The sequence below is a fragment of the Cibotium barometz genome, chromosome 15, assembly GCF_041138505.1.
Source record: "Cibotium barometz isolate CiBa-2024 chromosome 15, ASM4113850v1, whole genome shotgun sequence".
NCBI classification, from domain to species: domain Eukaryota; kingdom Viridiplantae; phylum Streptophyta; class Polypodiopsida; order Cyatheales; family Cibotiaceae; genus Cibotium; species Cibotium barometz.
The window spans coordinates 58119762-58132280 of NC_141060.1; the positions used below are offsets into that span (position 1 = coordinate 58119762).

The 12519-nt window shown below is 40.7% G+C and overlaps 1 protein-coding gene across 2 annotated transcripts; it reads left to right on the forward strand.

Moving 5' to 3' along the window:
• The first annotated feature begins 1885 nt into the window (after positions 1-1885).
• On the forward strand, positions 1886-4750 carry LOC147631475 (F-box/kelch-repeat protein At1g55270-like). Of its 2 annotated transcripts, XM_086809873.1 has the most exons (3): positions 1886-2023; positions 2154-2638; positions 2814-4750. In XM_086809873.1, the coding sequence occupies exons 2-3, from the start codon at positions 2588-2590 to the stop codon at positions 4041-4043; spliced, it is 1281 nt and encodes a 426-aa protein (XP_086665999.1). In that variant the 5' UTR covers positions 1886-2023; positions 2154-2587; the 3' UTR covers positions 4044-4750. The 2 variants fall into 2 exon arrangements, with proteins under 2 accessions (XP_086665999.1, XP_086665998.1); XM_086809872.1 differs by having other exon boundaries at positions 1928-2638.
• Positions 4751-12519: the final 7769 nt, after the last annotated feature.

Below are 12519 nucleotides of genomic sequence, written 5' to 3' on the forward strand. Positions count from 1 at the left end.
TGCCCAGGCAGGGAGCCGAGGGGGGGTAGGGGTTGGGATCATAGTAGTAGTCATATTGTCATGTGTGGTTGTTACCCTAAGTGTGTAGACTCGTGTGGTTACTACCCTAAGGGTGTACACTCATAAAGGAATGATACGATTTGGCTTCACAATGCCATAAGCAACATGATAGCATGTGAATTTGTGAGCAACTTAAGGTGGATTTACAAGCTTTTAATTAGAAGCTTGTAACGATTGGTTGGTAAAAGCTCCCATGAGCCCCACAAGCAGAAGGTATTTTGTAAAATACCCTTCCACTTGGACACAAGGTGAAAGGGCGCAACTGATAGAATTCGCAAAAACATAAATAAATAAATCTACCACCCTACCATTATACCAATTTTTCGCTTCAATGTATACAAGTTATGGCCTTTCTTCTAAAAAAGCTACATTGTGAGAATGATAGGCAGCCTTTGTTAGAAAAGCATTTACTCAATGCTCCACCTTCGTGTGGCTACTACAGGTGATGGATGTGCTCTATTTTGTAAGGCCCCCTGTATCATTAGTAACTAGATGGTGGCCAAGTGTGGCGAGGTGGCTAGGAGACGACTTGTGTAGACTTGACACTCCGCCAAGTAGGATGCATTCTTGCACGACGGGATATATGACTGTAAAAGTGAGTGCTGGTGGATATAACAAATCAAGGACACATTTGGGAGTCCCTATGAGAATTTGTTATAGTCTAATATGGTCCCATCAGTGGTCAGTTGGTCATGGTTTTGGACCAACAAATCATGGTTTGGCCGACATACGTCCATGCCAACTCTGGGCACTATATATAGACTAGTATGGCAGCCTTTGTTTCAAGTTCATTGTGTTCAAGCACTCTTGTAAGCAAGACTCCATCCAGAGTCTGTCTAGATCACCATCAAAACTCGTTTACAAGAGCACACAAGTGGGCATATAGCTATCGGTTTGTAATCAAAGTTTGCAAGCAATAATAGTGTCTACTCTCCACTTCTCTTTGCAATTCAGTGCTTTGTATTGTGAAGATCTTGCTTCCGCTATTGTGTCTTGTTTTACAACCTTCCCTAGTGTTTTCGGATAGAAACTTGTGAACCAAGCCGCTTGAACTTGTACATTAACCAACCCTCAAGTAAATGGGAGTAGGTGTAGGCATAGGGACATGTCCTAAGAGGGACCAATAATAGAGATACATTAAAGAGAAAACTTGTTAAGAGATTGTTTCCAGGTGGTGGAAGAATTCCATGTGTGGGGGTTGGTGGTATTGTGATTGGCCCTTCCACAATATCAATAGTGTTATTTCTCAAATGTATGAATGTGGCAGCTTTTCTGCACACATTCCTTGCAACTCCATGTAGTTTTTTTTTCCCAAAATTTTGGTTTTTATTTTCCATTAATTCAATCCCCACTCCACCGGTCTGAACAGTGTGTGGAGAAAACACATAATTCAATTATTATAATTTTTCTATTAATTCAATCCCCTGGTAGCTAGGGTTCGGGAAAAGAGAGGTTTGCTTTAGCCTAGAACTTGTTCAACTTCGAGAAAAGCCTTCTCAAATTTTTGTGAGAGAAGGAAAAAAAAAGCCCTTTCAAATTTCACAAATTTTAGTTTTTTATAACATATATATATATATATATATATAGAAAATAAGTTCTAAATATGGTAATTTCCTTCTGAAGCTGATGCAGTGGTGAAAATGTTTCAGTAAAAATGTTTTCCGAACACTCTTGGTAGCCACTTTCTTGAGCGTGTCGTGGAAACAACTCCCAAGTCAAAGAAAAGCCCATCATTCAAATAGCATTCATGGAATTTTGAAAAGGGCCACTTTCCTTAAGTCATAATCACGTTTGTGGATGGTGATAAATGATGATGTAAGGTGTGGAGGGGGATTGAATTATATAACCTGCCATGGCTATGGCTTCTTGGTGGTGCTGGAGAGACACAGCTTTTATCCTTCACGGCAGACCAACCAGGGTGTCTATTGTACGATCAGGGGCTTTACCCCTTCAATTTTGGCAGGTGTGGGTTCTCTGAAGCTCTTGTTATCTGTCTGTGTCTTCCTTTTGAATTTTCTGTTTGGCTTCATCGCCTGTTTCGCTGCGCTATGTGACCTTTGCATCTTTATACCCTTGCTTTTCTGTGCTCGTAGGGGGGCAACACTTCAACGCTTGATCAGACCTAGATTGTTTGTACGTTCAACACGCTTTTGCTCGATTTTTCAAAGCCAGCTTTTCGCCGTTCCTTCCTGATAAAAGTGTTGACTTCGTGTACCATAGCCGGCATTTTGTTGCCGTAGTAAGCCGAAAGTACACGCGCGCGCGCACACACACACACAGCACCTTTGACAAAAGTAAAGCACGTCCACACACACACGGAGCAACTTTGACATAAGCGACGCACCTCAGACTCCAGAGGTCCATGGCAGGAGACATTCGCTAGCAACATCGCCCACTAACCAGCCTTGTTTAGAACTTGGAGGAATTCTGTGATCCAGTGAAGAACTGCATTTTTTCAACATGTAGTCTGATCCGCACTAAAAGGCGGATATATAACGGTCAGGATCAAGCTGCTTTTTTTGAAGCCATGAAGACCATCAGTGCATCCACAGTGCATCACAGCCTTCAGCCTGCCCAGGTACCCACTTCTTTTTTCTGCTCACAATTTTGAAGGTCATTTATATTTCAACCAAACTGTTTTTAAAAGTGTTTTCTATATCATTCTCCATCCACATGAACCCTAGGCCATGCCTGCATTAAAGCATGATTAAGATCTTCCACAGTCGAGGGTTTATGGAACCTTGTTTCTGCAGGTGGACTGCTATTGCAGAGCGGATACCCTGACGATAATCGGAGCGAGGAGGTTTGTTCCCGGAACCAGGCATTGTGTCCAACCGGACATAAAGCCGAGCATAAAATCTAAAAGAAGCAGGGCTCCAAAGGGGGAGAGGGATAAGCTGCCTCCAGACCTCATCCCAGGACTTCCTAATGACATAGCTGTGGCATGTTTGTCTCGAGTTCCTCGCCTCTATCACAGAAAGCTCCGGGTGGTCTGCAGAAAATGGTATCGCCTTCTCACAAGCAACTATTTCTTCTCTCAACGAATCCAGCTAGGCATGGCAGAGGAGTGGATCTATGTGATCAAGCGTGATCGTGATGGCCGTGTTTCCTGGCATTCGTATGATCCAAAGTACCAGCTATGGCAACCTCTGCCACCTATGCCGGTTGAATACTTAGAAGCTATGGGCTTTGGATGTGCCGTTCTTAATGGCTATCTTCTTTTCTTGTTTGGAGGCAAAGACAGGATGAAAGGATCCATGAAAAAAGTTGTCTACTATAGCCCAAGGACAAATAGATGGCATCATGCCCCGGATATGTTGCGGCGTAGACACTTTTTTGGCTGCTGTGTCATAGACAACTGCTTGTATGTGGCTGGAGGGGAGTGTGAAGGCATCCCACGATCCCTGAGGTCTGCAGAAATGTTTGATCCCAATAAAAACAAGTGGTCTTTCATTTCAGATATGAGCACGGCAATGGTCCCTTTCATAGGAGTAGTGCATGAGGGAAGGTGGTTCCTCAAGGGGCTTGGGGTCCATAGACAAGTGATGAGTGAGGTGTATGCACCTGGAATTGATCACTGGTCTCCGGTTCTGGATGGGATGGTGGCCGGCTGGCGCAATCCTTGTGTCTCACTCAACGGTGAGCTGTATGCCCTGGACTGTCCAGATGGTTGCAAGCTGAGGGTCTACGACGGGACCACCGATTCATGGAAAAGATCTCTAGATAGTAAACTTCACTTAGGCAATTCGCAGTCGCTGGAAGCAGCTGCAATGCTACCTGTCGGTGGCAAACTCTGTGTGATAAGGAACAACATGAGCATTGTACTTGTGGATATTGTGAATGCTGACAATAGAGGACAGCTATGGGAAACTATTGCAGGCAAACGACACGTCAAGAGTGTTGTCAGCACTCTTTGGGCCAACATCTCCGGAAGGAACAGGTACAAGAGTCACATAGTGCACTGTCAAGTTCTTCAAGCCTAAGAAAAACTTTGTACAAATGTATAATAAGGGAGCATTGTAGTTGTGTGCTGCTGAAAAAGGAATGACACTGTTGAATGGAAAGGACCCAGAAGTGTGCAGATTCTTTGTATCATTCATTTGCTGACGCCCTACACCTGACAGCTTTAAGAAACCAGCCATGTCAAAGGTGGCTGGTCATAGTAAGTGATTAGGGCGATTCTTTAATCTGATTGTAGATCAATGTGTAGCATGGACTGTTTTTCTATTAAAAAACAATCATGTCAACAGATGAAGAGGCCTGACACACATACATACAATGCCTTGGAGCATTCCTATTACATCATGTTTAGATCATGGCTCATGGGCCATGGCAAGCTGATGATGCGTATTGAAGTGGTTGCCAAATGAACTAGAAGTGTTGTGAAGCTGATGCTAAATAAACATGTTTGGTTCGATGTGTTGTTTCTGCTGCATTTTGGGGTTTAATGGTTTTGCTGAAGTGGACATTGAATTGAGAGAAATTCGCTGGGTTGTAGAAAGCTGAGAGAAAAGGGTATTCTTGACCTCTGAGCAACTAAATTTTGCATCTTTGCAAAATGTTGTGCATATCCTTCAACAATATCTGAACAGGGGTACTGGTATTACCATGTAGTTAATTTGATGAAAGGGTTACTTGGATTACTATATGTACTTAAAAGATGATATTTCAAAGCAAGTTCTTGAAGTTCTGAAGTTTTTGAGTAGTCTATTGGAAGCTACCATCTTTGGAAATCCTTTGGTATCACGTGATGGTTGGCATATTCGATTGTAGCTTTTTTTGGGGGCCAGGTATATATACATGTATGTATGTATGTACACACACATGCGCACACGCGCGCACACACACACACACGGGTGTGTGTGGAACAACTCCACCCTACATAAGGGAATAATTAAAGTAAAAACACTTTCCAGCTGCAGCACCTTATCCAAGCAACTGCATGAAAACAACTTTCAATATATGTAAGTCAGTTATAAAATGTCCATCTTATCCTTTTAACATACTTAAGCTAGTTACTAATGTTCCCCTTCCGAAGACGATGGATGAATAAGCAAGGTCTCGGAGGTGTATGGGCTATTAGAAAGAGGGACAAAATGAACGGTTGAAAAAAAGGTGTGAGAATGGTAGGTGTGGCATTTCTATCGTCATGGATTATGTGCATGTAAGGGGCAAGAATTGGTAAGCAAAAGTAAACTAATATTGCATTGACAACGTTAGCTTCTGCAATGGGCTCTTCAACAATGGGTTGGGAAGACATTAGCTATGGTTCACAATCGCTTGTCTGGGGCCTGGTCCCATGATAGGCCAACCTCTTCGGCTACGACCACGAGAGCTCAGTGCTAAAGCTAAGGTTTTTGGGTGAAAGCAAAAAGGGATCCCTTCTTTCCTACTTCTTGCGAGTGTGTGATTGGCCTTTTTCAGTGTAATAGATTAGTGGCCTTTTTTACAGTGAAACTGATGAGACTTATCAAGCTTAGTATGGCAGAATCAGCTTAATTATTTTGCCTTACCAACTACATTATTTTTGGCATGGGTCTTGTGATGCAAGGATTGTGGTACAGGTCTGCAGTTTACAACCTTAGAAAATTTTTAACAGTGATTGCACTGAAAGACTGCTTTTGTGACCCAATGGGGCGTCTACATGTACTCAAAACCACCGCACAAAAGTGTGCAGGTCTTCTGAAGTAGCATTGGTATACGTGCTCACATTGTTGCATGACTCATCACCCTCTTGGATTTCATTTCACCATCTGGGACCTAAGAGCAGAAGCGCTGATTTTTCATGTGCATACAAATGCTAGTGGCACAGCCCAATTGAATATTCGATGTAGCTGAGAAGAATAACTCCACCACCATCAAAAGAGAAGGTTTGGCCATTGTGTATGCTATGTAGAAATTTGGGCTTTAATTTTTGGGAAATCACTTGGTTATTATCATACGCCGCCACGCTCTCAATCAAGTACATGCTAAATAAGGCACAAGTGTCTGCATAAGTGTGAAGGAGGCTTTTTCTGTCGTAAGACTTTGATTTTAAGCTTCTCATTGGGCTTGGTAGGAAAACCCAAACGGCTAATCATACTCCTGGGGTAGACACTAACGCTCCAATCACTAAGGAAGGTATTTGTGATCATTTTATTCCACACTGATGTAGTATTCGCATGGTATGAAGACACTATCACCTTCCTTTCTAAAGGCTGATTTTCACCAAATTTTGTCCCAAGGGAGAGGAGAAGAATTTTGTTAAGGAATTTGCCATTCTAGATTATTGTTGAATACTTGTACCGCATATGTGGTGATGAGGTGATAAGGTGGTGTGCGAATCCCTATGAGGCTTCAAATTTCATGTTGGATGGATGCCCATGAAGGTCCAGGATTTACCATGGCCACAGTACTACTAGAAAGCATCTTGTGCGGCCTATGTGATCGTAGAAGTGACTGTTGGACAGCAAATCAAGGACACCTATGAGAATTTGTTATAGGTCGCAGTCAAATGGTCGGTTGGTCATTTCAGACCAAGTCGTGGGTTGGTCGACCTGGCCGATGTATGTGCATGCCGACCTCGGGCATTATATTTAGACTAGTTTGGCAGCCATTATTTATCATCGATTTTATTATGTTCAAGAACTCTTGAACACAATGAACTAGTTTGGCAGCCTTTGTTTATCATCAAGTCCATTGTGTTCAAGCACTCTTATAAGCAAGACTCCATCCAGAGACTGTCTAGCTTTCCATCAAAGCTCCTTACTAGAGCACACAAGTGAATATAGCTATTGATTTGTAATCAAAGTTTACAAACAGTAATATTGTTTACTCTTCCCTTTTCTTTGCAATTCAGTGCTTTGTATTATGAAGATCTTGCTACTATTGTGTCTTCTTACAACCTTCCCACTAGTGTTTCTTGATAGAAACTTATGAACTAAGCCTCAATTAGGTGGGTGAGCTTGTACATTTACCAAGCCTCAAGTAAATGGGAGTAGACCATGTCCTAAAAGAGGGACCAATAATAGAGATACATGAAAGAGAAAATTTGTTAAGTGGTTATTCCCACATGGTGGAAGAATTCCATGTGTGGGGGTTAGTGGACGAGGATTGGTGGTTTTGTGATTTAGCACTTGTTGTCCCATCACCATGATATGTGGTCTTCCCATCTATGATCACAATACCAACAATGTTATTTTTCAAATTTATAAATGTGGCAGCTTTTCAGCACACACCCATTGTTGGGTGGAGAAAACACATAATTTGATTTTAGATTTTCCCCCCACATTTATTCAATCCCCTCTCCACTGATGGCCACTTGCTAAACTTAGTGGGAAAACCTAGGTTAAAGAAAATCCATCATTTAATAGTGGTGGATAGATGTATAGACATACATGTCCTCCTTATATTCTGGAGTGCACTTCTTATAAGATGTCTATAAATTCATGTGCCTCAAAGAATTTAGTGCAAGCTTCACGCCAAGTTGTGCCTCAGGGTTGGTAAATGATGACGATGAGGACGCAGAGGTCTTGAAAACACACAGGAAGCTTCTTTGAGGAAACGAAAAAAACCAATGCATGTCAAAATGAGAGACCCACCTAGTCTCAAGGATGAAGAGCATTATTTGCATTATGTCAAAGCCTTAAGAGTTACTGATGAGGAGTTCTCTTCGAATTGGAAGGATCTAATGAAGAAACCAAGTCATAATGTTTTCAAAATAGATCCTAAAGTTGCTAAAACGTTGGCAAAGGAAAATCCCATTGATTCTACCTCAGATGACTCCAAAAAGACTTCCAAGTCTGGATGGAGAATAAAAAAACAAAGCTATGCATGAGGGGACAAATCAAGGAAGGATATTAAGAAGTGAGTTCCAATGACAATAACCCAGAAGAGGACTAGAGACAAGTCCCCTCACATTACAGGAACTACAAGATTGAGAACAAAAAGGTGTGTGCATCAACACCCAAAAGAGAGAAATTAAAAGAAATGGGGGTGTCTTATGATGAACCGGAAGATGCCAAACGAATTGACCTAGCACTACCAAGGGAAGAGCCTAAAAAGGTTTGGGTCTTTACTAACTTAAAAGGAGAAGACTGAATTAATATTTGCTTGGAGTTACTCAAAGCTCAAGGGAGTTTCTCTAGAAGTCTACCAGCATACAATTCCACTAGTGGATGGTGCAAGGCCATTTTTTAAACTTTTTAAAAACTTGAGAGCTTTTCTTAAGAAAATACACCCAAATCTTCTTACTACTATAATAGTCTATCAATGTGAAAAAATAGGAAGAACTCCAAGTGCAATTATACTCATCTTTCCATAGAGATCCGCATGTACGAGCTGAAGAGGAGCCTTGGTCCTAAAACTGGCCTCTTGTGGAAAGGGTTTTTGTGTTGCAGCTTCACATACATCCAGACTGTCAAAAATTGGTGGCAAACACTCAATTAGCTTACCTTTCTACATCTTTGAAAGAGTCTGGATACTGAGATGCCCATATCTTTCATGACAAAGTTTTCTACTACTTAAGTCGTCTGGACTGCAACGTTGCTCATACAAGCTATTCCTCTAAATTCTCTTTACAATGACCTTATCATCTCTATTAAGAATAAAGTTAACCCACCCAATTGGAACTTAATCTTTCATGTACACATTGATGCTTTCCATTTTATAATTGGAACTTAATCTTTCAATTGGCACACATTGATGCTTTCCATTTTATAATTGGTTGTGTGCCAATTGCCCTAAGGGGCCCACAACCAACCATGGAAATTTAAATTAGACTATCTTGTTTGTTTTGTCGAGTTTTTTTGCCAGTAGGCAACTTAATGATGTTGAGATGCACTACACCACCATGAAAAGAGAAGGACTAGCCAGTGTTAGGGTATTCGTGTAGCTTTTTAAGAAGGGATTCCTCATATTTTGGTCTCATTTTGTATCGTCATTCCATAGCTTTCTTGGACATTTCTAGGAGTTTATCCGTTATATCCATCAAGGTTGATCATCACTACTTTCCATCCTCACTTCACCTTGTAGAGAAGAGAGGAAAAAAATTCAGCCATCCATCTCTCTCTTGTGTCTTGCTCTCTCTTATGTGCATGTGTTTGCTTGCAAGGAACTCAAGCTCTCCCTTGTGTCTTGCTCTCTCTTATGTGCATGTGTTTGCTTGCAAGGAACTCAAGCTCTCCCCCTTCCCGTATTCTCTTTATTGTATCAGAGCTCTGGTTTATGTGACAGCTAAGAAGGCAAGCAAGACGCAAGCAAGGAAGCGGCACTACACGGGTAAGGGTATTTTTCATCTCTTTCTCTCTTTAATTTTGGAGAAATACCTTTGGTAGCTCTGAGAGCTACAGGCAGATAGGGAAGTCATTCTCAGATTGGGACATCCTCGTGGTGAAGGAAGGAGACCATATTGTGTGTACTTAACATAGTTAAGTATATTTTTGTACGTTTCGGCTCTGCAAAATTTCAACAACGTTGTTAGCATACATTTAGTAGCAGGATAGTCTGTGCAGAGAATCTAAGTGTTACACATGTTGGCGGATATGTGTATGTGATTGGTTCTCACATACAGTGGCATTATAACAGGTTTACAGTACCGGTTGTTGCAGATTTCTTGTGCATAAGCTTTTTTGCAAGCACTATTTGGCTTGCACATGCATGCCCTTGCTTCTATTGGATCTAGATGATGTTGATGATAATATGGTATCAATGACCTTGAATGGTCTCGGAAAATAATGCAACCAATTTTAGACCTCCATTAGAGTTCGAGAGAACTTTCCTGATTTTTTAGAATTGATCACTTTTCTCATTTGTAACGAGATGAATATTGGGGGAGGTTCATCCTCTGGGAATTCAAATAAGCAATGGAGGCCTTTTTGAAAACATAAATCATGGACAACAACAACAATAAGATTCAAATATACAAATAGGTCTGGAAGAGGGCACTCTAGAGGCAGGGGGAGCCAGAGGGACCGAGGTGGTTGGCAAAGAAATCCGAATACAAATAACATAGAGTGTTATTAATGTAGCAAATTAGGGAACATGGCAAAGGACTACTATAAAAAGCAAATGTGAAAAATTACAACAAGGTAACTATGCATTAGGGTGGTGATGATAGACGTGAGTAGCTATTTTGTAATGTAGCATATGCTCGGCTCCACAAACAAGAGAGATGTGTCAGGATCTAGAGATGTTTGGTATGTGGATTCTAGCACCTCTAACCACATGACCAATCATGGTGAGTGGTTTAGAGACATGTAGAAAACTAAAAAATCAGGTTATGTAGAAACGGGTAATGATACTATGCATCCCATTACGCATATTGGTAAAGTGCCATTGTCTATGGAGGATGGAAAAATGAAGTACTTGGTAGATGTTCTTCATGTTCTAAATATTACAAAGAACCTAGTTTCTATTGGATAGATGGCTGAGTAGGGTCTCTGCAAGTGAGGTTTAATCCTCAAGGATGTTTTGTAGAAGACTTCAAAAATCTATGCCGCTTGGTCGTAAAGGATAACAGAAATTGCAAGATGTTTACTTTGGATGTGAATATTCTTAAGATAAAGGTAGCCATGTTTATGCATGGAACAGGTGTCATATAGATATTGACATTTAACACAAGCACATTGGTCATGTGAATATTTAACTGGAAGTCTATACAGGGCCAAAATATTGTTGTAGGTTTGCAAAAGTTTAACGTTGATGGTATGTATAAAGTATGTGAAGCATGTCAGCTTAGTTAGCAAGCTAAACATGCTTTCCCACATGAAAAGCATGTCAGTGCAAGGCTATTGGATAGTATACATTTAGTTGTATGGCGATCAACTAAGACTGTACTAATTGCAAGTTGGAGGTACTATATTACATTCATTGATGATCACACGAGAAAAGTGTGATCATATTACATTCATTGATGATCACACGAGAAAAGTGTGATCATATTACATTCATTGATGATCACACGAGAAAAGTTTGGGTTTATTTTATGAAGGAGAAAAGTGAGGTCTTTTCTCACTTTCAGAGGTTTAAAGCCTTGGTCAAAAAAGAAAAAGAGGTATGCAGATCAAATATCTAAGATCGGATGGTGTAGAAGAGTGTTTCTACAATGAATTCAGGGATTTCTTGAGAAAGCAGGAAAGCAAGAGACAATTTACATGCAGGTACACTCTACAACAAAATGGTATTGCAGAAAGGAAAAATAGTCACATTTCAGAAGTGGCACATGCCTTGATGTTTGAAAATAATATGCCATATTATTTTTGGGTAGAAGTAGTAGCAATTGCTGTGTTTATCACCTCCACCAGAGACGACATGAATAGAAGCTTACAGGCATAAAACCAGATGTGTCTTCAATTGTTCATGGTATGACACTTGAACAAAAGTTTGTCTCACTTGAAAGTGTTTTGGTGTATTGCATATGTACATATTCCCAATGAAGTGAGAACAGTTAGATCCAAAGGCAGAGATGCATCTTCATTGGTTATGCTTTGGAGCAGAAAGGTTATATATGTTATAACCCTAGTACTCATGAGATGCAAGTAAGCAAATATGTTTCCTTTGATGAGATGAGTAGCTGGTATGGACTTGTAAAGGCCAATAGAAGATGAAGATGTAAGAAGTAATGATGATGTCCCACTTGTAGAGCAGCAAATTACAGGTACTTCATGGACCTAGAGATTCCTCTAACAGTGGATCCACTATTAGTCCATGGTCATCACAAGTAGGTTAAGGACACATGTAGGTACGCATGTATCACGCAAAGAAAAGGAAAAGGTAGATTAACCTTTTGTGCATGATCTGTCAACACACCACTTATGTGGATGGTGACTCTATTGGCTCTAAGTAGAGCCTTGATGAGAATCTTGGCATTCCATCAATGGTGGTTACTCCTAGTGTAAGGAGAACCAAGGCTATTTAAGGACACCTAGCAGTGATCCAAGTGTATGGAGGTCTATGAGGATTAGATACCCTATTGATAGGTTGAGATATGATGGATATATAGCCCATCATTATGCTTACATGGTTAAAGCAATATAGGAATTGGATCCCACTTGTTTTAAGTAGACACTTGGAAATAAAAAATGGAAAGATGCCATGAATGTGGAGATGGCAGTATTAGATGCAAATGTAACATGGGAGTTAGTGCCTTGCTTAAGGAAAAGAAGACAATTAGACGTAAGTAGGTGTATAAGGTCAAGCATAACGCAATAGTGAGCAGGTATAAGGCAAGATTGGTTACCAAGGGTTATGCACAAGCCTATGGCATTAACTATGAGGAGGCGACATTCAACCCAGTTTGTGAGAATGGCAACAACCAAGAGAGCTTTACATTTCTATGATAGTGAAAGGGTTTATCCTTATGGATGGATGTAAAGAATGTTTTCTTGCATAGTGATTTGTAAGAAGAAGTATACATGATGCAGTCCACCAGGTTATGAGAGTGATGCACACCCAAATTTTATGTGCAAGTTACGCAAAGAC

What these genes read in the sequence shown, in the direction of transcription:
- LOC147631475 (XM_086809873.1), top strand. Translation starts at nt 2,588, where the DNA reads ATGAAGACCATCAGTGCATCCACAGTGCATCACAGCCTTCAGCCTGCC. An exon ending in ACAGCCTTCAGCCTGCCCAG is followed by an intron (nt 2,639 to 2,813) that starts GTACCCACTTCT and finishes TTGTTTCTGCAG; the next exon opens with GTGGACTGCTATTGCAGAGC.